General features: G+C 68.7%; 1 protein-coding gene across 6 annotated transcripts in view; it reads left to right on the top strand.

The window, feature by feature from the left end:
- Positions 1 to 25,215, top strand: part of PRDM16 (PR/SET domain 16) — a 251,130-nt gene that overhangs the window by 111,817 nt on the left and 114,098 nt on the right. For 4 of the 6 annotated variants that reach the window (XM_070077082.2, XM_070077083.2, XM_070077087.2 and 1 more), the window contains exon 3: positions 12,876 to 12,950. The exons of the other annotated variants lie outside the window; for them this stretch is intronic. In XM_070077082.2, coding sequence (XP_069933183.2) covers positions 12,876 to 12,950 — 75 coding nt within the window. The remainder of the gene's footprint in view (positions 1 to 12,875; positions 12,951 to 25,215) is intronic. 6 annotated transcript variants of the gene reach the window in all.

Genomic DNA, 25,215 nt, shown 5'->3' with positions numbered 1-25,215 from the left:
GGGCTGGGCTGGGCTGGGCCATGGCCAGCAGGTGGGCAGCTGTCTGGGGACCGTGGGTGAAACTCCGCGCCCACAGTTAGAGCTGGGGGCCGGCAGCCCTGAACGGCAACCAGCTTCCTGCTCAGAGCCGAAGCTGCCCAGGAGGTGCTAAGAGTCGCTCACATTCCAGGAACCCTTGTGCCTTTCACAAACCGGTAGAGTTCAGGGGGCTCCCGGGGGCCACAGAAGGGCTCAGGGGCAGGCTGGAGCGTGGTGGCCCCCGGCGGGGCCTCGTCCCTGGGATCCCGGCGTTGCCTTTGCTCTGGCTGGGCTGTCAGGACGAGCCCCGTGCCCACAGCCTGCCCGGGAGCCTGCAGGCTGCTCCTGCGCCGAACGTCTGGCCCGAGGCAGCCGTGGGGCTGTAGCCGGGGGGCTCAGACGGAGCTGCTGGGCTGGGCGGCCCGCGCCCCGAGGCGTCTTCCCTCACCGTGCTCCTTTCGGCATCCGATAAAAAAAAAAAAAAAAAAAAAAAAAAAAAAAAAAAAAAAAAAAAAAAGCTTGCAATCAATACCCGAAGCTGGATTTTGAGATTTTCCGCAGAATTGGGCTCGGCACGCTGCACTCTGCCTCGGCGTTTGTCAGGAAAATCAACATTTCCCCTTCCTGGCGCAGAGCGGGCCCGCGAGAGGAAGCCTCTGGGTTCACCTAGAGCCCCGGCGCGCCGCAGCGAGGACCCCGGGGCTCATCGGCGGCCTCTTCTGCGTGGCCAGCGCCCGTTCCCTTCGAGAGCAGGACGGAGCGAGGCCGGGAAGTCCTGATTACACGAGGACGGCGTCGCTCGCTAATTGGATTGTTGGATGTCGGTCCGCAGGGCTCTCTGAGGGTGGGCGGGTGCTAGGAGGAGGCATTCAGAGGCTACTAACTGTCGGTGACGAGCGCTCTGCCGTCCGCCCCGGACGCCTGCTCCAAACCAGGGTCGTGGCGGGAGCCAGCTGCTGCCCTCAGCCCCCCGCGCCGCTGGCCGCGCCGCCGCGTCCCCACCTCGCCACTGGCCTCTGAGGCCCAGTGTACACACAGCTCTCGCCCTGGTGCCTGCTGGGAGCTTGTCCTCCAAAGCAAACCGCGGCCCTGTTTTTCCATTATTTATGAAGGCCCCTTCGGCTGCGTGATTAGGGACAGGACCGGAGCCCTGCTTCCTTGTCCTGAGGCCACGGGCCTGGCTGTCGGGCCCAGTGACCCAGGGCAAGCCCCCTGACCCCGCAGGCCTTGCTCAACTCAGCTGGAAAATTGGGTGAAGGGATCGTGGCGCGTCGGGCGCGGGGCCGCCGAGCAGAGGGGCTCGAGGCGGCAGAACCACAGCGGCCCGGAGCGCGGGGATGAGGCCTCGGCCGGGCCCGCCAGTCACTCCCAAGGCCAATGCCGGAAGGAAGCTAGACCCCAGGGGGGGCTGGACTGGGCTCCTAGCTCCCGCTCCGCCATCGGCCTGGCCCCATGCTTTAGCTCATCTGAGGTCCTTGGGAGAAACACATGGTGACAGCTGCCCCCTCCACGCCGCCGGCACCAGCACCGGGCTTGCACCGAGCCTCCCTTCGCAGGGGGCTCCGCTGCCCCCAAACTTTCCCCCTCCTGTGTTCTCCCCCCTCCCCCGGGCAAGCAAGGTCTTCCCGTCCACACAGACTTGCAGGGGCGTCCACACAGACTCGCAGGGGCAAGGCTGCCCAGCTCCAGTGTCCTCCTCGGGCCCCCACAACCCCAGCACACAGCCTGGGGAGGACCTGTCCAGGCCCCAGGCTGCCCCGGGCAAGGAAGCCGGACAGGCGCAAAGCAGAAGTCACAGACGCGCGAGTGCAGCCGTCAGTCTCCTCACGGGTGGGATGGGGGGCCGGGGAGCCAAAGGCACTCGGCTTCATCGTGCAGGGTGAGCCTGCGCCCCAGCCCCGCCGAGTGGGCTCCATTTGCTAAGACGGGGGTCCCCTGTGACGTCCCCTCGTGCGCCAGGGCGGCCACTGGGGCTGTCAGGGCTCCGTGACACCCAGCGAGGGTCTGTGGTGCTCCACACCTCTTCCGTGTGCCACGGGTGTTAGTGGGAGAAGACCTGCTGGGGAGGTGCCGTGGGGGCCGGGGGTGGGACAGGCTGCAGCACTGGGGGGTGGGCTGAGTAGCACCGTTGGCTTCCTGCGGCTGGCAGGGGACCCTGGGCCTGTCGCGGGGCATGGCGGGGGAGTCCCAGGCAGGCACTTGGTCCAGCCTGAAGGGCATCGCTGTCCCCTGCTCTGTCCCCATGCAGAGGCCACCCAGCTCCACCGTGTCTTCCTGGGCCTTACTGAGCCTGCGGGGGGCCTGTCCACCCACACGCCTCACCTACGGCCAGCGCTGCGAGCCGAGGTCTCCTCCCTCGCTCTCCCTCCCACCCCCAGGGCCGTCGCTGCTCAGCCCCCGCGTGGGCCGCAGCCCACAGCCCTCGGCTCTCTCTGTCCGACTTCGGGAAGAGCGAGTAAAAACACTGAGGGCAGCCGTGCTAGACCCAAGGGGAGGCCCAGCCGTCCGGGCGTCTGCTGCTTCCTGTGGCCCTGGGCCGGGTGGCCGGCCCCCTTCCCAGGAGCCACGGCCGTGGCAAGAGGAACGCCCCGCTTCCCGGGGGACAAGGACACGCTGCCGGGGCCACCGCTGTGGTGAGCGTCCCCGGAAGGGTCGGCGGCTACGCAGGCACCCGCGCCGGCTGCCCGGCCTCCCCGAGGGCACTGTGGCTCGCTGGGCCCCGTCTCTCCTGCACTAATAGGGGTCACTCGTCTCATCCATCCCACAGACAGATGGTGACCTTGTCACGTTAACTGACAGCACCACAGGCTCCAGTGCCCCTCCCACTTCCCCACAGAGCTCCGGGCCGGCCGCGGAGCCGCCCTCCAGCTCCTGCTGTGGGTCGGGGTCCCGGGCAGACATCGCACGCCCCGACTTTGAGGCCGCTTGCTGCAAAGGTCCCGCCTAGGCGAAGGGGCTCTTCCTTCCTTAAGCAACAGGAGGACGGAGCAGGTGCACGCCTCCCTCGGGGGCAGGTGGACAGCGATCGAGGCCAGCGCGGGGGGGGGGGGCAGGGGAGCCTGGCTGGGCCCTGAGGCGCAGGAGGGAGGCGAGGGGCTCCCTCTCTCTTGGACCAGGGCCCCTGCTCTTGCCGCAGTTAGAAAGTCAGGGAAATGGGACACTGCCCGTGCTTTGGGTCCTTGCCCTGGGTGCTTCTGCCGCCGCCGCCCCGCCCCACTGTGCGGGATCCCCGGGGGTCGCCTCTGTGCACCCAGCAAGCTCTCCAGATGGGGGTCTTGGCCGGGATGGACCGGGGTGTCGGCATCTCGTCGCCGAGGCGGGGGTGCCTGGGAGAACCTCCTGGATTCTCAGTGCTGTGCCCCAGCCCCCGCCTCCCCCAGGATGAGCCCCCTCGGACCTGAGCCCAGTGCTCAGTCGGCGCCGCCTCCCAGGCGCCTCGGGGACAGGGACCTGTCTGCAGCTCACAGGCGGCCGCGCCCCCGGGAGACCCGCGGCGTCGAGGCTTCCTGTGGACGGTTTGTGTCGCTCCTTGTCGGCAAACAAACACAAGCAACGAGGAAGGCTGAGCCGAGCCGTTCACGCCGGCTTGGCTTCGTGGGCGGCTGCAGCTGGGAACGCAGCTCTCGGCGGAGCCCGGGCTGGGCCAGGCTCGGCAGCTGCCCGCAGGATCAGGGCTCCCCAGCAGCCCTGCCCGCCACTCTGCTGCCACCCACGTCTGCCCGTCAGAGACCGCTCAGCGGCGTGGGCCCCTCCTGCCGCTCTGGGGTTGTGTGTGCCATGGGCACCGTGTCCGGAGTGGGCAAAGGACAGTGCCAACTCAGCTTCTGTGGCTCTCGGAGGCCCTCATTCCCGCGGATGGCCAGGGGGGCCTGGCCCTACTCCGCAGCTCCCAGCTGGCCTGGCCACCCAAACCGCCCGTGGGCGACGCCGTGTCCGCCCCGGCCAGGGCCATGGCTCCTTGTCCAGCCGCCTGCGGTCCTGTCCTATCTTCTCCTTTGACAGGAAGCTGTGCTCAGCTCCCTGGCCACCCCCAAGCAGGCCGGGGCTGTCACCTGCGGGACAGGCGGCAGCTGTGACGGTGGCCGTCCACCTCCAGGAGGTCCCCAGAAGGGGCAGTGACATCGTCAGGGACGGCACAACCCGAGTTTTGCTGCAAAAGCAACGGGCAGGCGGGCCGGGCCCTGCTGCCGGGTCTTGCTCGTGGTATCTCCGCTGTCGGCGCGCTCGTCGGCGCTGGACTTGCACCCACGCCAGGCTGGGGTGTGCTTGGCCCCGGCGTCGAGGTCCCGAGGGCGATGCTGGGATCCAGGGCGGTGGGAGGCAGCCTTGGGCCCGGCTTCTTTGCCCTGATCCTGCAGCCTCTGACAGCTGTGCCCGGGTGCGAGAGGGAGGGGGGCCCGGGAGTCCCCGGCAGCCTCAAAGTGGGGCAGCCACGCCAAGGGTGTCCCACAGAACTCCCTCACCTGCTTGCCGCTGGACTCAGCATGGCTGAGCGGTGTGGGAGGGGGACCCTCCGGGCGTGCCTGGGAGCCAGGCCCTGCTGGTTCAGCCCTGCCCCCCCCCGGCTCAGCCAGGGGGCTCCACAGGGATCAGGCGGGATTCCTCGGCACAGCTGTGCGTGCAGCTGGGTCCCGTCCGAGGAATGCACCGTGCGGCTCTCGGCCCCCCACCGTCCCCACGCACGGGGGTCTCGTGTTTCCTCCCGGGAGGCAAAGCCAGACCCCCCTCATGTCTCCCTCCCGCCCTCCCCCACTGCTGCAGGGGAACCAGGCCGGCTCACTGGGGGTCTCGGGCCGGGGTCAGAACCCCAGCTCTGCCGCTTCCTGGCTGTGTGGCGTTGGACAAGTCGCGCAGCCTCGCTGAGTCCCAGGGGGCAAAGGTCGTGCTGATTGGCTCGTCACAGGCACCGAGGGCGCAGCTGGCAGCCGGCTGCTGCTGTGACTGTCCCTCCGCTGCCGTGGGGGTGGACACGGTCGCTCCTCTGGCATCCTGGGCGTGAAAGCTGCCGGCGCCGAAAGCCAGAGTCCGGGGAGCCTGGCCGAGCCGATGCCCGCGTGGGACGGCGCCGGCAGCCGTGGCCGGGGGCTGCTGCGTTCCTGTGCCGCGCTCCCAGGCCTCCTGCTGCTGGAAAGGAAAACCCGGCCCTGGCAGGAGCTGTGGGCGGTGCCTGTGGACCCCCAGCTGCCCCCAGCCCAGTCAGAGGGGCCCCGTCCTGGGGGCATCTGACTCTCACACCCACCATCCACAAGAGGCCAACGGCCCCTCCTGCCTCACGGTGATGCAGGGTCAGCCCAGACCTGGGGAGGGTCCTGAGCCGGCAGCGGCCTCCTGGTAGACAGAGACGGGCGCGCTCATCGCCAATAAACAAGATTTGTGTTTAAACAGAGGAACCTGCAGCCACCAATCTACCGCCGCATCTGTGATGCACTCACCAGGCACACATCCTGCACACGTGTCCAGTGCGACACACGTGTACCACGCATGTCCTGCACACGTGCCCAGTGTGACCACACATGCACCAGGCACACGTCCTGCACACGTGCCCAGTGCGACCACACATGCACCAGGCACACGTCCTGCACACGTGTGCAGCGCGACACACGTGTACCACACACGTCCTGCACACATGCCCAGTGTGACACACGTGTACCACACACGGCGTCCTGCACACGTATCCAGTGTGTGATCATGTGTACACCACACATGGTGTCCCGCACTTGTGTCCAGCGTGGCCACAGACAGTGATAATCGTGATGGTAAGAGGGTGAGTGACAGTCCTGGAGATGGGGGCGGGGCGTAGGTGGCAGCCACGGTCTTCCTGTGCCTCTTGTCCCAGGTGGCAGGCGCTAGCCCTGCCCCCTGGCACCCAGTGTCCCTCGGGGGTGGTCTACGGGAGAACCTTGCAGGACCCGTCGGGGCCCTGTCCAGAGGCCCCTCGGAGCGAGCATGCGCCTGCCGGCCGGGCACAGCCTGGGGCGCCGGCTCTTCAAAGCTCTGCCGGGGGCTGTGGTCAGCCGGGCCTGGCTCCTGCTGTGAGTGGCCGAGTCCAGCCCCCCAACAGGGCCAGAGGCGGGGCCAGCGTCCAGGGGAGACCCCGGCGGCTGGGTTTGCACCTCCCTGGAGGTCTTTCTCTGGGGACCTCGAGGCCTCCTGTCCCCCCGGGGTGACCAGACGGGGCCAGGGAGTTCCCTTCTTGCAAGGAAAGGTCGGGAGCAGCCAGCCGGGCGTCGTGGCCGAGGTCGCCTGGATCCCTGACCTCCAACACCACGTTCCCTGTGCAGAGCAGGCTGGGGGGCCCTGGACGAGGCCTGCCGGGCCCCTCCCCAGCCCCCGCACGGCCTCCAGACTCCCCCAGCTCTGCTCTGAACGCTGGGGGGCGGCTCAGGGACCAGGCTCGGGGCAGAAGCTCTGCAGGGGTCCCCCGCTCCAAGTCCTAGCACTGCCACTGGGGGCTTCCTTCCTGCTGCCCCACCCCGGGGCCCCCACGTCCCCTCCCAGTGCCCTCCCCCGGGGACATCTGTCTTCCGAGAGCAGGAGCAGGGCCGTCTGACAAGAGTAGGCCCAAAGCTGGACACCAGTGCGGGGGGGGGCCTGCAGAGCCTCTTCCCGGCCCAGTCCCTGCCTCGCTGCCCCCCCCAGCAGGTGCACTCAGCGTCAGAGGCGTCCTCCCCAGCTCAGCTCCACCCAGGGACCCAGTGGGAGCCCCACAAGAGCCCCCCAGAACACAAGCCGGCGGGGGGGACGTGTGCCAGGAAGACTGCCCGGCTCTAATCCCTGGGCTGGGGTCCCGGCTGGGAGCAGAGCCCCCTGCCGCATCGAGAAAGGGGGGGCCCGCATCTGAGGTCCTGGGCTGCCCACCTCATCTGGGGAGGGGGCGCCGCGTGTCTTCCCTGGGGTCGACAACCTCTCCTGCCCTGTGGGGGTGGCTGGGGCGGGTGGGGGTCCAGCGGGAATACCCCCCGGTGGCTGCAGCCCCAGGGCAGCCAGCCCACACCCTCCCTGTCCCCGTGGAGGCAGAGGCACGGGCAACGTGCGGCCCTGGCCGGGGGCTCCCCGGGCCTGCGTGTCTGCCACAGCCCCGGAATCAGAGCCCGAGGCCTGGAGACTGCCGGGCAGCTCTGAGGCGCTGGTCTGACCGCCGAGCCCAGGCCAAGGTGGTGAGGGAGTGTGTGCAGCGGGCAGGGGGCGGGGGCGGCTGCGGCTGGGAGGGGCCGGGGCACCTGGCTGCGGCATTGTCTGTGTTTCCGGCGATGTGGCGTTGCCATGGGAACCCTGCTCCGGAGGATGCCCTGACCTGGGGTCGGAGGCCAGGCCGGTCCACACTGGCCCCGCTTCCGTCTCCCCCGGGGTAGGGGCTGCTGCTCTCACCTCAGTCTTTCCAGGGGCCACGGCCTCGGCTCAGACCCGGGGTGGGGGTGTCCCCAGGGCCGTGCGGGCCTGGGCTGCTGCTCTTCCCGGAGCCGCCTGCAGGGAAGCTGCCCCGTGCTTCCGATGCACTTGTGTGAGCCAAGTGCCCCATGTGGCCCCCGGCGCGCCCTGGCCTCGGCTCTCTGCCTTGCTTTGTGGCCCTTTGTCCCGCGGCAGCCGCCAGCTCAGCTGCTGGGAGCCGGGCCCAGACCCCACGGTGGTGCAACAAGGCGTTCAGAGGAGGAACGGCCGTGTCCACCTGCTCCTAGAGCGGACACGGGGCCAGGACTAGCAGGGGGACTGCGTGCACGTGAGCCCCGCCCCCGGCAGACCCCTCCCGCTGGCCCACACCAGTCAGCCCCCCGCCCCCAGCCTGGATTCACAGACGTGGCCACAGGGTCCCCCAGGCCCCCCCAGCCTCCGGGTGCTCTGTCCACCTCTGGCCACACGGAGGCTGCTGCCCGTGGCCTCCTCCCAGCCTCCCCTCCGGTTCTCGGTGTTTGTGTGGGGGAGGAGCCAATCCACTCTGGAACAGAATGGGTCAGGGATTTCCAGAATGGCCGGAGGCCCTTTCGTGGGGCAGTGTAGACGACAGAAGATGCTCGGTGACCGCCCAGGGGCCAGGAGACGGTGGACGGGGAAGGTGCGGGCGCCAGGGCAGCTGCCAGGGCACACGGTGTACTCGGGCTGTGCCCAGATTCTGTGCCTGCAGGCAGAGCCGGCCGGGGAGGCCAGGCCAGGCCAGTGGCCGTTGTGCGCTCAGAGGAATCGCCCAGCACGTGGTTCGGCGGGAACCTGCCCCCACCACTGTGGGCCTGGAGGCCAGGACATGGCAGAAGGCCCCGCCCAGGAGGCCTGGAGCTCGGTCCCGTCGTGGGGGTCTCTCGTCGGCCCAGCGGGCATGGAGGGCGGGCTCTCGCCATCCCTGGCACGGGGCCCCCCGTGCGTCGCCTGCCGCTGACTGCTGGGGGCTGGGGGCACCCTCGGGCCGGGTGGAGCAGGAGCTGGCCTGGGGCACGTGTCCCCGGGCAGTGGACAGTCCTCGTTTGCTGGACAAATCTCTCTAGAAGGAACTGAGAAGGATCTGTTTAGTCATAAAAGCTAAAAGGAGCGTCCAAGGCGCTTACAAAAATCGTTTCTGCTTGAACATGGCCAAGCCGATTTTGTTAATGCAAAAAATAAATACATTTTGCCCCACGCCCGGCTTGGAGCGCCAGTGTTTGTGTCAACACGGCTGGAGCCTGGGCTTTGCTCTGGGAGCCAGAGCCGGGCTGGCCGGTGATGCCACGCCTGCCAGGGTTCCCGCCAGGGCTGCCAGTGAGGACGCCACCCAGCTCTGAGCAGCGAGGCCAGCCCTGGGGAGGCCCCTTTCCCCGGGGTGTCCTGGCCAGAGCTGCAGGGCCAGGCCTCCTCCTCCCGTGCTCTGCTGACCACACCCGGCCCTCCAGAGCCCACGACCCAGGGGGCAGCCGGAGCCCCTCCCCCAGCTGTTGCCCCTTGCTGAGGCTTCCGGTCCCCGGCATCCATGTCCTGTCCACAGAGGGGCCGCGCTCACAGCTCAGGCCTCGTCCAGGGCTCCCGTGGGCAGTGAAGGGGAACTGGACCCCAGGTGCCCAGGACAGCCCCCCACACCGAGCACCCCCGGGAGGAGGCCGCGATTGCCATCGTGCGGTTTGTGCCGGGAAAACGAAGCTGAGGGTTGTTCTGGACAGATTCTGTCTCCGGGGCCGGTGCTGTGGCCGGCACGTGTGACCCAGGCACCCAGCCGAGCACCAGGCCCGGCTGCTCCGCTTCCCATCCAGCTCCCTGCTGATGCTCTCGGGAAGGCAGCCGAAGATGCCCCAGCCCTGGGACCCCTGCACCCATGTTCGGGTGGAGACCCGGATGGAGGTCCTGGCTCCTGGCTTCCCCCGGCCCAGCCCTGGCCGTTTGGGGAGTGAACCAACAGATGGAAGATTCTCTTTTTCAAATAGATAAATCAGCTGCTTCTTTATAAAAAAGAATCCCTCTCCCCAGAAAAGGAGGAAATGTGGAAGGGAGGGGCACCCCTCGCCCAGGAGTCGGACACGGCGGCCCGGGCGCTCGGGGAGTCCCAACATCCGCCCGGAGCCCCGATGCGAGTGCGCTGTTCTGATGACTGACAGGCTGTGTGGCAGCCAGCGCCACTGAGCCCGGACCGTCTCCCGCTGTGGCTGTGGGTCTGGACGAACCCTGGGCCCCTGCGGTGCCACGGTCCCCGGGGGCAGCAGAGTGAGGCTTGGAGCCAGGACAGGATGCTGGGTGGGTGGGGGTCCGCGTCACAGCCTGAGTGCCCCGACCCCTCTCCCCACCACAACCTTCCTCCCTCCCACAAGATGAGGCCTTGGAATGAGCTCTTGGCGAGTTCCAGACCCAGCCAGACCACCCCAGAACCAGGCAAGCAGGAGACGGACCCTAGGGAGAGGCCCCAGGCTCCAGCGCCCAGGGCAAGAGCCCGGGGCCCTGGGGGGCCGGGACCCTCCAGCCGCACCGGCCGCGTCCTCCTGTGCCCGGCCGCCTCCTGTTTTCAGATGCGTGAACACAGCCTGCTGGGATCCATTTGCGACGCCGCACGGCGAGTCGCCTCCTGGGGGGCAGCCGGGACCCCGGGCTGTGTGCGTGTTGTCGGCTCCTTGCTGGCTTTCTGGAGAACAGAGGGTATTTATTTTAAGAGTCGAAAAAGCTGTTTTGGCCAACCCCACTTAGCGGAGTCCTGGCACTCACACCGCGAGAGGAGCTAAATGCCGGAGGTCAAACCTCGCCTATTTGGCGAAGACGCCAAATCAAAACACACCTAATACTTCTGCCGGGGCGCGGCGGTGAGGCCCAGAGCCCGGCGGCGGCTGCCAGCCCTCCCGAGCCAGCCGTGCGTGTGCCGCGGCTCAGCTGGCAACATAAAGAGGGTTTTCAGCGAAGCGGCAGGGCCGGCGGGGGAAGCCAAGGATCAGAGACTCCGGGCGGGCGTCCGGCGGCCCCACCGCACAAGGTCAGCGGCGGGTGAGCAGGAGGCCGTGCTGCCGACGCCCGGACCTGCCAAGGTGGGCGTCTCCGAGGGGCGGGCAGGCGGCAGAGAAAGGACGCCTCTTTTCATCAAAGGCCCCCGGCTCCTGCTTCCTCCTGGGGGAGCGGTGGGCAGCTGGGCCTGGCGCCCACACCCCTGGCGGCATCCGTGATGGAACAGCCTCTGCCCGGGCGGCTGTGCCTCGGTCGGATCCCGCCCTGCTCAGCCCCTGCAGCCGGGGGCCCCGGCGGCCAACCCCGAGTGTTCCTAAGGAGACCCACGGAGCCCGAGCCAAGGCCGCTGCCCACGTGCGCGGCCCACGTGTGCTGTCCACCTGCGCTGGCCGGGCCTTCCTGCTCTGTGCATTGGACAGTGGGGGTGGTGGGGTCTGGACGTCCCTTTTGCTGCCCCCACTCTGCATCCGAGATGAGCTCCGAGAGCCGCTGGGGCCACGGCCAGGGCCTGCACAGACCACAGTGGACTCGCCCAGGAAGGTAGTGAAGTGGCCGCAGCAGCCGGCCAAGCCACAGGAAGGCCCCAGCCCGTTCACCCACTCCAAGCCCACGACTCAGGGCTGCGGCCCTGGGCGCCCAGACCCCCCGGACCCTGGTACACAGCCAGGCCTGGGGAGTGGCCAGCTCAGTTAAGGGGCGGCAGAGAGACGGGACAGGGCCGACTGACCGCCCACGGATGCTCCGCGGCCTTCCGAATGTGGGGAGAGGAGGCGCGCCTGCTCTGTGGTCAGATGGCCACCCCTGGGCGCGTCAGTGTTGCTGGGCTTTGTCCCAGGCCTCCTGAAGAGGTGGGGGCGGCCTCGGAACCAGGAGGAACCCGCCAGCAGCGGCCCCAGGCGCTGTGGGACCCGCACACCTCAGCCAGTGTCCTTCTTCTTCCCGTGGTGGGCGCCCCTGGGCTGTGTTGGAGCCCAGGACCGCATGTGTAGGTGATGCGTCCACCCGGGCTCAGCCCCCACAAAGCAGCCATGTGTGTGCAGGCGTGTCCACAGAGCCCCGCCCGGGGCCAGGGTTAGGGTTAGGGTTAGGGTGGGTGACTGAGAGGCGTCCAGCGGCCGTCATGGCTCAGGCCTCCTTGCCGGTGCAAGGGCTGCGAGGAGATGCACGGCCCGAGTGCCCCCAAGGCCTGCGGCGCCAGCCTCCCCCAGCAGCACCTGTCTGAGCCTTGGTCACCATGACAGGGCAGGGTGCGAGACAGCGGCGTTCCCAAGAAGGGGCCGACTTCCTGGGGGCCGCTCCCCTGCAGGTGCACCTCAGGGAAACACAGCCCCGTCTGTCTCCTCCTGTCCGATCCAGCCCTCCTGGGAAAGCCGGCAGGGCTGCCTCGGCCGGCTCAGGGGAGCCAAGGTCTCCGTCCCTGCCGCAGGCCAGCGCCGGGCCGCGTGCTCCATCCCTCCTGGATTCACAGGGAACCGCAGACGGGTGAGAGGGGAGATCCAGCCCCAGTCCAGGGCAGGGCCGGCGTCTCCTGACCTGGGCGTCTCCACGTCTCTCTCTTCCCTCGAGGCTGCTCTCCAAACCCCGATTCCAGAATCTATTAAAAGACACAAAATCCGCAGAATCAGACGTGGACACACGGCTCGTCGTCACAGCCGGCCCCGCTGGACGCCGACATCTGCTTGCCTGGCTGGGCGGGCGGGGGCGGGCGCCCCGGGCTTGACGCGGCCCCCGAGTTCTCTCTCGCCTGTCGGCTCCCGCTCCGGGGGGGTCGGGGTGACAAGGCAGGCACCCAAGGCCACGCTTTGCACTGCCGTCGGAAGGGGAAGCCCGCGTCCACCGCTGACTTGCGAGTTTGCTCAGCCTGGGGAGGGCTCGGGCAGCCGCGGGAATGGCTCCCCCAGCAGCGGAGCCGGGTGTTTTCGAGCCGACTCCGGGAACTTGCTGCCGAGCCCTAGGCAGGGCCGAGCGCTCCAAATCCCATCAGTCCCGGCTGCTGTCCCCGAGCGGAAGGACGGGCCTGAGCTCCCGAGCCCCGGCGGAGGGGTCTTCTTAGACTCCCCTCCCCCCAGCACTTGGGCGACACTGGGCACCCCAGCTTCCTGCCTTCACACCAGTTTCTCCCCCAAAGCCAGAAGCCTCCGCTCCAGGACGTGGGATGTGGCTCAACAGAGACAAGGGCACTGCAGGGATGGGCGGGGCCTCCGTGGGGAGGGGGCGGCACTGGGGTCCTCTGCCCGCTCTTCCCACCCCCAGGGCTGGCTCTCCTGGGACCCCGAGTCTCCCGGGCTAGACCAGAGCCCCTCACTCACCCCTCCAGGGATGCTCACGTCTGGCGGGTCCAGGGAGGACACGTGGCAGAGGGAGGGGCTGAGTCCTCTGGGAACCGGGGCCGTCGGAGCGTGGAGGCCTGGCTGTGGCCGTGGCCGCCCGCCCGCCCGTGCTGTCCGGCACTAACGCCCCCCCCCCTTGCTTTGCAGCAAATGCTGGCGGAGGCGGAGGCGGAGGCGGAGGCGGAGGCGGAGGCGTCGCCCCAGGAGAGCTGCATCAGGAAGGTAGGGGAGCTCCTCCGGCGCCCGCTCGGGGCTTCGGGTGACGGGGTGAGGTCGGCCCCGGGCGTCGCGGACTTGGTCTGGTTGAGCAAGCGGGGAGGCTGCCCCACGGAGCAGGCCTGGTGTGTGAGCACAGGAGAACCACACGCGTGGGGACGGCAGGCCCCGGGAGGGCCACGTGCGTGGAACCACCTTTGCTGGAGGCTCCGATGGAACGAGGGAAAGAGGGAGGGAGCAGAGCACAGGGTCGGCTCCAGGCCCCCAGGGGCTCTGCCCGCTCGAGGGCTTGGTGTGGCTCGGTGTGGCTCGGGTGTGGCTCGGGTGTGGCTCCGGTGAGCGCGGAGAGAGCAGGGGGCCCCGCGGCACCGTCCGCAGCTTTGTTGGTAGATGGCGGGGCAAGGCTGATTGACAGACGTGGGTTCCCAAAGACCCAGAGAAGTCGTCACAGAGAAACACACACACAGGTGCACACCCACACAGGCATGTGCCCTCGCACAGCGTGCACGGTGCAGGCCAGACAGCCATCTCTCGACCGCTCACAGGTAGATTCAGCTTGTACTGCGTGTGAATTGCCAGCACCGGCGCTGGTGCCGGGTGGCACCACTGGCCCCCGCGTGATGAGCCAGTGCCGTCCTCGGGGTCCTGTCCAGCAGCCCCGGCTGTGCTTTAGGGCGGGGGTGGGGGCTGGCGGGGAGGTGAACCTCGGGGTCTCTGCAGATGCTCCGTCTGCTCCGCACCTCAAAGGAAAAAGCATCTGGGTCATGGTGAGCCGAGGGCTGTCAGGGCTCTCTGCAGGGACGGGGGCCTGGCCTGGGCAGGGCTGTGCGGGGGGACGGGGGGCTGGCCTGGGCAGGGCTGTGCGCGGGGGATGGGGGCCTGGCCTGGGCAGGGCTGTGCGCGGGGGACGGGAGCCTGGCCTGGGCAGGGCTGTCAGGGCTTTCTGCAGGGACGGGGGCCTGGCCTGGGCAGGGCTGTGCGCGGGGGACGGGGGCCTGGCCTGGGCAGGGCTGTGCGCGGGGGATGGGGGCCTGGCCTGGGCAGGGCTGTGCGCGGGGGACGGGGGCCTGACACGGGCAGGGCTGTGCGTGGGGGACAGGGGCCTGGCCTGGACAGGGCTGTCAGGGCTTTCTGCAGGGACGGGGGCCTGGCCTGGGCAGGGCTGTGCGCGGGGGACGGGGGCCTGGCCTGGGCAGGGCTGTGCGTGGGGGACGGGGGCCTGACACAGGCAGGACTGTGCGCGGGGGACGGGGGCCTGGCCTGGGCAGGGCTGTGCGTGGGGGACGGGGGCCTGACACAGGCAGGGCTGTGCGCGGGGGACGGGGGCCTGGCCTGGGCAGGGCTGTGCATGGGGGACGGGGGCCTGGCCTGGGCAGGGCTGTGCGCGGGGGACGGGGGCCTGGCCTGGGCAGGGCTGTGCATGGGGGACGGGGGCCTGGCCTGGGCAGGGCTGTCAGGGCTCTCTGCAGGGACGGGGGGCTGGCCTGGGCAGGGCTGTGCGCGGGGGACGGGGGCCTGGCCTGGGCAGGGCTGTGCGCGGGGGACGGGGGCCTGGCCGGGGCAGGGCTGTGCGCGGGGGATGGGGGCCTGACACGGGCAGGGCTGTGCGGGGGGACAGGGGCCTGGCCTGGGCAGGGCTGTCAGGGCTTTCTGCAGGGACGGGGGCCTGGCCTGGGCAGGGCTGTGCGCGGGGGACGGGGGCCTGGCCTGGGCAGGGCTGTGCGCGGGGGACGGGGGCCTGGCCTGGGCAGGGCTGTGCGCGGGGGATGGGGGCCTGGCCTGGGCAGGGCTGTGCATGGGGGACAGGGGCCTGGCCTGGGCAGGGCTGTGCGCGGGGGACGGGGGCCTGACACAGGCAGGGCTGTGCGCGGGGGATGGGGGCCTGGCCTGGGCAGGGCTGTGCACGGGGGACGGGGGCCTGGCCTGGGCAGGGCTGTCAGGGCTTTCTGCAGGGACGGGGGCCTGGCCGGGGCAGGGCTGTGCGCGGGGGACGGGGGCCTGGCCTGGGCAGGGCTGTGTGGGGGGGACGGGGGCCTGGCCTGGGCAGGGCTGTGCGTGGGGGACGGGGGCCTGGCCTGGGCAGGGCTGTGCGTGGGGGACGGGGGCCTGGCCTGGGCAGGGCTGTGCACGGGGGACGGGGGCCTGGCCTGGGCAGGGCTGTGCACGGGGGACGGGGGCCTGGCCGGGGCAGGGCTGTGCGCGGGGGACGGTGGCCTGGCCTGGGCAGGGCTGTGCGCGGGGGACGGGGGCCTGGCCTGGGCAGGGCTGTGCGTGGGGGACGGGAGCCTGGCCTGGGCAGGGCTGTGCGCGGGGGACGGCGGCCTGACACAGGCAGGGCTGTGCGCGGGGGATGGGGGCCTGGCCTGGGCAGGGCTGTGTGGGGGGGACGGGGGCCTGGCCTGGGCAGGGCTGTGTGGGGGGGACGGGGGCCTGGCCTGGGCAGGGCTGTGCGGGGGGACGGGAGCCTGACACGGGCAGGGCTGTGCGCGGGGGACGGGGGCCTGGCCTGGGCAGGGCTGTGCGGGGGACGGGGCCTGGCCTGGGCAGGGCTGTGCGCGGGGGATGGGGGCCTGGCCTGGGCAGGGCTGTGCGTGGGGGACGGGAGCCTGGCCTGGGCAGGGCTGTGCGTGGGGGACGGGGGCCTGGCCTGGGCAGGGCTGTGCGGGGGACAGGGCCTGGCCTGGGCAGGGCTGTGCGCGGGGGACAGGGCCTGGCCTGGGCAGGGCTGTGCGCGGGGGACGGGGGCCTGGCCTGGGCAGGGCTGTGCGTGGGGGACGGGAGCCTGGCCTGGGCAGGGCTGTGCGCGGGGGACGGCGGCCTGACACAGGCAGGGCTGTGCGCGGGGGACGGGGGCCTGGCCTGGGCAGGGCTGTGCGTGGGGGACGGGGGCCTGGCCTGGGCAGGGCTGTGCACGGGGGACGGGGGCCTGGCCTGGGCAGGGCTGTGCGCGGGGGACGGTGGCCTGGCCTGGGCAGGGCTGTGCGCGGGGGACGGGGGCCTGGCCTGGGCAGGGCTGTGCGTGGGGGACGGGAGCCTGGCCTGGGCAGGGCTGTGCGCGGGGGACGGCGGCCTGACACAGGCAGGGCTGTGCGCGGGGGATGGGGGCCTGGCCTGGGCAGGGCTGTGTGGGGGGGACGGGGGCCTGGCCTGGGCAGGGCTGTGTGGGGGGGACGGGGGCCTGGCCTGGGCAGGGCTGTGCGGGGGGACGGGAGCCTGACACGGGCAGGGCTGTGCGCGGGGGACGGGGGCCTGGCCTGGGCAGGGCTGTCAGGGCTCTCTGCAGGGACGGGGGCCTGGCCTGGGCAGGGCTGTGCGCGGGGGATGGGGGCCTGGCCTGGGCAGGGCTGTGCGTGGGGGACGGGAGCCTGGCCTGGGCAGGGCTGTGCGTGGGGGACGGGGGCCTGGCCTGGGCAGGGCTGTGCGGGGGACAGGGCCTGGCCTGGGCAGGGCTGTGCGCGGGGGACAGGGCCTGGCCTGGGCAGGGCTGTGCGCGGGGGACGGGGGCCTGGCCTGGGCAGGGCTGTGCGTGGGGGACGGGAGCCTGGCCTGGGCAGGGCTGTGCGCGGGGGACGGCGGCCTGACACAGGCAGGGCTGTGCGCGGGGGACGGGGGCCTGGCCTGGGCAGGGCTGTGCGTGGGGGACGGGGGCCTGGCCTGGGCAGGGCTGTGCGGGGGGGGGCGGGGCCTGGCCTGGGCAGGGCTGTGCATGGGGGACGGGGCCTGACCCTTGCCTTCAGGCTGATTCGGGGGAAGCTGTTGCTGTGCGAGACGTCGTCGGCCCCACCTCGTGACCCCTGGCAGGGACCATGGCCACCCAGTGAATTGGTTCCTCCCGGTCACTCCTGTCTGCGTCTGGCCCCCTGGGACTCCTGCCTGGGGATGGGGTCAGTGCCGACTGGCCCCAGGCAGCCCAGGCCCCCTCCCTGCCCCCGCGCCGGTTCCCAGGGAATTCTTTCGTGTTTCTCTGCCCCCTTGAGTGAGTCCGTGTTTTCCTCAAGGTGCAGGCTTTTCTGCGCCCCACGCCACCTCCAAGCTGAAAACTCGCAGACGTGGGAAGTCTTTCCTTCCCACGATGGAGATGGGCCTGGGCCGTGGAGGCGGCTCGGTGGGAGGTTAGAAGGTGGGGAGTGCCTGCTGGGAAGGGCAGGGTGTCCAGCCCACACAAAGGTCAGGCAGGGGTCAGAAGTCTACGTCTGAAGGGCCATGAGGGGGCAAATGCTGAGTAAGACAGGGCAGCGAGGGCGGCCACCGCTCACGCCTCTGACCGGCACTCTTGTCACCTGGGGGTGCTCACAGGTGGACACGCGGTGCTGGGGACCCCTGCAGCTGCCCCTGTGTGGCCGTGGGCAGTGCCGGGTCAGGCAGAGGGGTCTGTGTTCTGCCTGCAACAGAACCAGAGCAGAGCCAGGAGGCCGGGCCCCACGGCAGCCAGGTGTCCGGTGCCAGGGAGGGGACAGGCAGCCGGACCCCACCCGCCTCCTCCCTCCCTCCCACTGCCCTACTGGCCCCAGGAAAGGAAGGCACAGAGCTGCCCAGGGGCCCTCAGGGTCCATGTGTGGGGGGGGTCTTTCCAGGCTCCCCCCGAACCTGGACGTGACCTGCCTTGGGGGACTCCAGGGTTTGTCCAAGGTCAGCCCAGCTGTTAACTTGCCAGCATCCCGCATCCGGGTACCTGGTCAACCCCTGGCTCCAGCTCCTGACGCCAGCTTCCTTGGGAGGCAGCAGAGGTGGCTCAGGTACCTGGGTCCTGCCCACGTGCCAGAGACCTGAATCCTGCTCCCGCCTCCTGGCTTCCATCCCGACCCAGACCTGCTGTTGCAGGCATTTGGGGAGTGAACCAGCAGGTGGGCGATCTCCCTCTGATCTGTCTCCGTGGCCCTCAAAACAGAACAAGAAGAAGCCCCACACCTAAACCTGGTCGGGGGGTGGGGGCGGAGTCCCCAGGCTGCAGCCGACCGCGGGCGAGCGCCGAGGGGCCGGGCCTCCGGTGTCACCCGCCTTGGAATTGCAGCTGCGGCTGGGGGACAGCCGTGGACAGAGCGGATCACAGCGTCTCTGCTAGGTCGTTCAGGCAGACTCCCTGGCACGGGAAGGAGCAGTTTTGTGGTTTTGTCCCCAAAGGCAGGCACGCGGCGGGAAGCATCGCGGCGGCCGGGCTGGTGCGGGGGTCCCTGAGCCCTCCTTGGTCCGTTTCCTGCAGGATTCTGTTCCCTGCCCTGCTCTCTGTAGGGAAATGTGCGCCGACCTGACACACTGACCATTGGCTCGGGCTGTGTGTGGGTTCACAGGGGCACCAGCAGCAGCGGTCACTTGGGGGCAGTCGCCCCAGCTCAGACCGGGAGCGGTAGCTGATGAACTTCCTGCCCAGGGATTGATCCCCTGCCCGCTGAGCGGCCCCTGGCTGGCCGGGGCGGGGACACACAGGAGACAGCTGCTGGAGGGCGGATTCGAACCGGGTGCACTGGGGCCGGCACAGCACCGAAGCTGCCTCGGCAAAGGCTGCACTGCACCTGGCCCCAACTTGACCCCGGACTTGACCCTGCCTGGAAGGGGCGGAACCTCTGCCTGGCCCAGAGTACCCTGTCATCCCACACCCTCCCTCCCCTGCCCCACGTCCCCCTCCCCAGTCCCCAGCCCGGCCCAAGCCGGCTCTGCAGGCGGCTGGTGCTGCGCCTGCAACCTCCGTCCTTTCTCGGTGCGCCCAGGGCGCATCTCCGCAAGTGGCTTGGGCGGTGGCGGGGTGGGTGGAGGGGCTGGGAACGCCCCGCGCGACTCTATTTAGTCTCCGTTTACTTAGAGGGGAAGCTGGGTCCCTGCGAGCCGGCATCCGCGGGAGATAATCGAGCGTGTGTCCATCCATCACCGGGCGCGCGGCTCCCTGGAGAGCGCGCCAGAGCCCGTAATAAAAAGGCCGGGGGAAGAGGCTTTGGGGACGCATAAAGAGCCGTGTTAAGGGCGCGCGGAAAATGGATGGGAGACATTATCAAGGCTCAATGGCCGTCTTATCAAAATCCAATAGGATAGACATTTGGCAAAAGGCTTAAATTTATTCTTTGCCTTTCTGGAGGGCTTGGATTTATCCGTTAACAAGAGTGCAGTCCACGGGGGAGATGGTATCAGCCCGAGGAATTTTGATCCAATCTCTTTGGTGATGGGAGCAGGGGAAACACTGCCCGGCCGCTCCTTTGTCACCTGAGCCCGTTTCCCTCTCAGAGGGAAGCAGGTGCTGACGCCAGGCACCTGCCACGGGGGCGCAGACAGAAGGAAGTGACCGTTTTCTCTCCTGGTTTTTATTTTCTCTCCTCTTCCCCCTCCCTCCCTCCCTCCCCATCCCCAAGATAAATAAATCGGGAAATTGCATCTGTGGGACGGAGACTCGGGGAGACGCAGCCACGCCAGCCAGCCCCGGGCGAGGGGTCGCAAGGGCAGAGGCTTAGCGCCGAGCCAAAAATAAATAGAGCTAATCAAGTCGCAGGGCCGGCAGAGGGAAGGGGCCCATAAATCTCTCCCCGTTATTACCACGTGCGAAATGCTACAGGTCACGGAAGCCGCAGAGCCCGGCTTCCCGTTGTCCAGACAGGGGCGTGGATTGATAATGGTGATCATCTGTGGAGTGATTATGTGGGTGTTAGGACTGTGGCCTGTCCTGCTGGGCTGTGCTGCAGGTCTGGCCGGAGCGACATGCTTCTGGTGACAGAAGCGCCGGGGCCTCCCGCGGCGAGCTGAGGACCCAGGGAGGGGCAGCCCTGCAGCTAGGGAGAGCCAAGTCACACACCCCAGGAGTCCCACAGCGGTGACGGCGGAGGCCGCCTGCACGGCCCAGCGGTGTCAGCTCAGCACCCGGGCCCAGGGCACGTGTTGGTTTGGGGTTCATCGCAGGTGTTTTCTGTGGAGGGAGCAGGTGGGGATGTGGCTGGAGACGCACAGACCCCGGGGCTCGGGGACGCAGTGCCGAAGCGTGAGCACCGAGCTCGGCCGGGCCTCACCGGGACGAGGGGGTCCTGCAGCCGCGGCTGGGTTTCCGCCGGGTCCCCGGAGCGGCAGGAACCCCGTCCTGGGCCGTCGGCTCCGCTCCGGCCGGCCAGCACAGCCCTGCAGCCCAACCGCGGCTCACCTACGCGTGCACTGTTTTGTTTTTTTTTATATATATATATAAAGTCCCTACCCCGTCAGAACCCTGCAATCAAAATTATTAATTTGCATGTGGGATCAGTTATGTCTTTATGAAATCAAAGTGTGTTTAGCTGCCCTGGAGACGGCCCGAGTTGATTTTGATAATCTCGGGCTGAATAGCTGGGCTCCGTGCAGTAAAGCTGCAGACAAAAGGCTGTGCCGGGCTGAAAGCCCTCCGAGGAGACGCGTCTCCCGCGCCATTGTTCGGGGTCGCTGATAGAAGAACGGGGAGTCCATTAATTCAGTGAATGAACATATAGCAAAGTCAGTCCCTCGGAGAACAGGAATGTGGAGGTCAGCCTCGGTTGCCATGGAAACTAAGTACTCCTAAGAAGTTCGCATCCTTGATTTTGCTGAATCAAAGCCTGCGAAGTGCGGAGGTGTGAGGTGGCCCAGACGGCAGAAAGTCGGTCCGGGGCTGCCCCACCCCCGCCCGCTCCGCGTTCCGGCTCCTGGGCCCCCTTCCCGGGGATGGAGGCCCGAGGACCTGCGTCTCACAGCCGGGGCGCTTATCTGGGGAGCTCGGCTTCTGTGCCCGGGACGGCAATCGGGCGAGGGAGGGGCCTCCAGCTCGGCAGCCCCAGCCCCAGGTGGACTCTGACCGCTCCCCACCTGCAGTCACCGGGGGCGGGGCAGTGACACCTCCGCCCCTAGCCGCGCTGATAAGGGTGAGTGATGGCCCGTTAGGGGCCGCTCTAGGCCGGGTGACAACTTTACAAATGTGACCCTCTGGGCCTCCCGACCCTGGAAGCTGAGCTGCCTCCCCTTAGCTGCCCCTGCCCCGAGCTCAGGGTCCCGTGGACAGCTCAGGGCGTGAGCCGCAGCCGATGAACTTCCTGCCCAGGGATCGATCCCTGCCCGCTGAGTGGCCCGGCTGGCCAGGGCGGGGACACACAGGGTTCGTGTCCCTTCCTGGGAGTGACAACAGGTGAGCACAGGCCTCCTTCCCACCCTGAAGCGCCGCTTGAGAAACTTCTGGGAGCCCCTCCCTGGAGAAGGCAGGCAGAGGCGAGAGCCGGAGGGTTGGCGGAAGCAGAGGTTCAGGGTCTCACACGGGGGCTGGCGAGCCAGGCCCTGCCCGGCCCAGCCTAGCCCAGCCCTGACAGTGTGGCCGTGAACTCCGCGGTTCCGCCGTCTGGTTGCAGTCTCTCGCCGGGCATGGCCGGGGCGCGGGGACCTCTGAAGCCGCTGCCCAGGGCTATGGCTGCTGCTTGCCCCGAGGGACCCAGGGGACCAAACAGGCCCTCGGGGCAGTGGCCGGCACGGGAGGGGGGGAGTGTCCAGCCCTCCAGTGTCCGTGGCAGACCTAGAGTTCACAGACCCCAGCCCTGGGCTGCCCACCCTTGGCTGGCCAAGAATCTGGCCTCCCCGGCGGCCTGGGGCCGGGGCCCCACATCTTGCTGGAGACACCGCTGCCGGTGCCTGGTTCTGAAGCGCGATCTCTCGGCCATGTCACCAGCACCGCCGTCATGGGAGCCGGATGGCAGCGGCCGGAGCCTCGCCCCGGGCTTTAACCCGCGCTGTCGGGAGATGCCCACTTGGACTGCTGTTCAGCCTCCTCTCTCGAAACACACAACCACGCCTGGCCACGCCGGTGCCCCCGCCCAGCCTCAGCTTTCAAAGGGGCCCAGGCAAAGCTCACGCCTCCCAGAACACCTGCTGCTGTGGCCGCCCTGTGTTACCACGCAGGTGTGCGGGTCAGGCACGTGGGAGTGGGCAGCGCCGACCCTTGGGGGGCCCCTCCCATGGCCCGGTCACTTGCTTTCCACAGCATCGCGCCGTGGCCACCACCCCAAGCCCCCTCTCCTAAAGGCGCCTCTAAGGGAGACCCCAAAGGGAGTGGAGCTCACCTCCCCCCACCCCGGGGCAGGTTGAGCATCCCGGGCCTCGAGGGACCGGCTCTCAGGTCCTGTTGTCCCCTGTGAGAGCCTCGTGGCCAGGGCCGCCCAGGGCCAGGCCTGCTCGAGCCAGGCACGCTAACAAGGGAGCAGCGGCTGCTCTGGGGCGGCTCAGGGTTGGTGAAAGTCCTCTGACAGAGGCTGGAACTGGGTGTCCCCACCCTAGCCAAGAAGCCGCCTGCTGCCAGAGGGTGCCGGCCCGGGCTTGGGGAGGGGAGTGGCCAGTGACGTGAGGCAGCCCGGCCCAGGACAAGGGTGCAGATCTACCAGCATCCCAGGATGCACTTTGCCAACTGCCGGGAGGGGCGGGGCTGTCAGCAGCTGTCCACTGTGGCAGGCTTCCTGGAGGCGGTGGCATTTAGGCGTAAGCTGCTTGCCGCCAGGTCACGAGCTGCGGTCCTGGTGATGGCTCAGGTGCGTTGGTGGACGGAGGCCGAGGGCAGGGCAAGGGACTCTGGGCACAGAGCAGACTGTGGGCGACTGCGGCTCACAGCCCCTCCCCTGCCGACCACGCGGGGCCTCCAGCTGGGCTCGCCCTGCTCCCGCCAGCATCGGGGGGCCTCTGGGTAGACCTCACCCTTGGAGGACGACCTTGTCTTCCTTGGAAGGTGGCCCCCATCTTCACTCTGGAGCTGCGGGAAGAGACGGGCGCTCCCTGGGGCTGCGGGGAAGCCCCGCCCACTTCTGGCAGTGACTGACGTTTGATCAGGGCACCCAGGCTGGGGCAGGGTAAACCGAGCCAGCCCCGTGCCTACAACAGCGGCGCTGAGGTAAAGCCCAGCGTGCACGAGAGGAGGGAGGCCACACAGGCTTGCGATCCGCTTGCGATCCGGGCGGACGAGGCGAGAGCGAGGGCGAGGGCAAGGGCGAGGCGGTCGGGGCTGCCCGGGGTGGGGGGAGCCGGGCGGATTCTGTGGGCAGAGACGCTGCCGCAGTGGGCGCGGACCGGAGCCCTAGGCCGAGCTCCAGGGACCTGAGGGAGCAGCAGTGACAGTGGTGCCCACCCACTGCGACCAGTGTGTCCATCTGGTGCCCACCCAGTGCAAGCAGTGCGCCTGTCAGTAGTGCTGCCTCTGTGCGACCAGTGCGTCCGCCCGTGGTGCCCACCCACCGAGACCAGTGTGTCCCGCGGAGGCCCCGCTCTTCGGAACGCGTCTGCCCTGCAAACCTGAAAGTGCTCTAAACAATACAAGGGTGATTGAAAGGGGTTGTCAAAAGGTGGCACGTGACACACAGCCCTGCACACGTGACGCACGCCCGCGAGGACACACGTCTGTGGAAAAGCTGGAAAGAAAAGTACAAAAATGATGATGTCACTGCTGGTGACGTAACAGCTTCCCTGAGACAGGCGCTGTCTCTCCGGGCTGTGTTAGGGACTGAGCTTCCTCCCGATTCCCCGCAGAGCTGTCGTGTCCAGGGCTGCCGGCCTGGCTCGCTGTGGGCGCGTGGGTGTGGCTGACCGAGTTTCTGACCGGCTGCTTCCCAGGAACAAGGCGGGTGGCGCTGTCTGGTCAGTGGGTCATCGGCGCCCGGGCTCTGCGCCCTCGGACCCTGGAGCCGGCGGGTTCTGGAGAGAGCGGGGGGCTTGCCGTGCAGAGCCGCCTGCTGAGCGAGGCCCGGCTTCCTGGCACGAAGGGTCCCTTCCCCTGTGGAGCACCGGACGTAGGAGGCGGTTACCACGGCGCAGCCTGGCTCACCCGGACCCATGGGCTCAGGAACTCCTGGGCTGTGTCCCGCACAGCAGAGCGCGCATCGCCACTCCCGCCTGCACCCGGCACCCACGCGGGGAGGAGCTGTGGCCCCTGGGTGTCAGCTTCTCCCCGTAGCCGGGGAGGGCCGAGACTCCAAGATCCTCCTGCACCGTTGGTGGCCCCGTCGTGCCGCCGTGGCCGTGGCCGTGGCATCCCTTGGCCGTGTGGTTCCTCCTCCTCGGCTGCCCTGCCCCGGGGAGACTGAGCATAGCAGGTCGACTTTGGCCGGAAGCGCTGGGCTTCTTACTCCATGGGTTCAGTGTGAGCGCTCGGTCTTGTTTAACGATAGTTCCTTCTTTGAATAATTCCCCCCATGGCCTCTGTGTACGTAAGAGGGTCCATTTCCCCGACACCGGCTCCCATCAGCCAGGCCTGCACCGGCAAACGGCTCCTTCTCGCCCAGTTAGCAAACGTCGTGGCTTCACGTGGGAGCTTTGCCCCTGCGACTTCTGACGGGTGCCAGGGCTTGGCGCTCTCGCCATGGCAAGGTGCATGGCCGGGGCTGGGGACGGCGGCCCAACCAGAGCCCGGAGTGGTGTCCGCCAGGACCGGCGCGGGTGGGGAGAGGGAAGGGCCGAGGGGGCGCTGGCCCAGCCTTCACCTGCTGGCCGCCCCGACGCAGGTGCCTTCCTGCCTCACAAGCCCGAGCGGGCGGAGAATTATCGGAAGAGAACCGGAAGCGTGGGCGCCCCAGAGAGCTGCAAAAACGAATCGGAGAGGAGGAATTCTGAACCGGTGTCCTCCCCTTGTGTTCCTGTTTTAAACAAGAAATGCGAGGCAGGAGTCCCGGGGACCCTGCGTCGGGGGACAGATGTGGAGTCAGACCTCAGGGGAGCCGGGCGGGGGCAGGGCGCCCTCGAAGGTCGGGGAGGGGCTCGCAGCAGGTGCCACGGTCCTGCAGGGGAGGGCCCTGCTGGCCTCCTGCGAGGCTGTGCCCGGCAGCAAAGGCCACACCTGAGTGCCCACAGTGGTGGCGGTGACCACCTGGGGAGCTTCGGGGCCTCCCAGAACCCTAGGAGGCAGCTGCCACTCACGCATTTGAATATTGGCGAGAAAACCTGGGATCAGACAGGCGACCGTCCTTGCCGACCGAGGTCACTCGGGCAGGGACAAGTGACAGCCTGGGCCCCCACAGAGGGAGGCTGATTCCAGAGAGACTGCACCGCGGGGCCATCACTCGCTGGCCATCGGGTTCCGTGTGTCCAGACAGGAAGCGTGTGCCCCTGGGACGAGGTCCGAGGGAGGGGGCCTGAGTGCTCCACCTGCTGTCCTCCTCGGTTTGCGCCAAGTGCTGGTTCAGCGGGGGGGATGGTGATGGTGGTGGTGGTGGTCGTGGTGATGGTGATGATGGTGGTGGTGATGGTGATGATGGTGGTGATGGTGATGATGATGATGGTGGTGATGGTGATGATGGTGGTGGTGATGGTGATGGTGATGATGGTGGTCGTG

Source organism: Oryctolagus cuniculus, chromosome 7 (assembly GCF_051225735.1).
Source record: "Oryctolagus cuniculus isolate XC-2025 breed Fujian yellow rabbit chromosome 7, ASM5122573v1, whole genome shotgun sequence".
In the NCBI taxonomy this organism is placed as follows: Eukaryota; Metazoa; Chordata; class Mammalia; order Lagomorpha; family Leporidae; genus Oryctolagus; species Oryctolagus cuniculus.
This window is presented reverse-complemented; position numbering and strand designations above follow the sequence as displayed.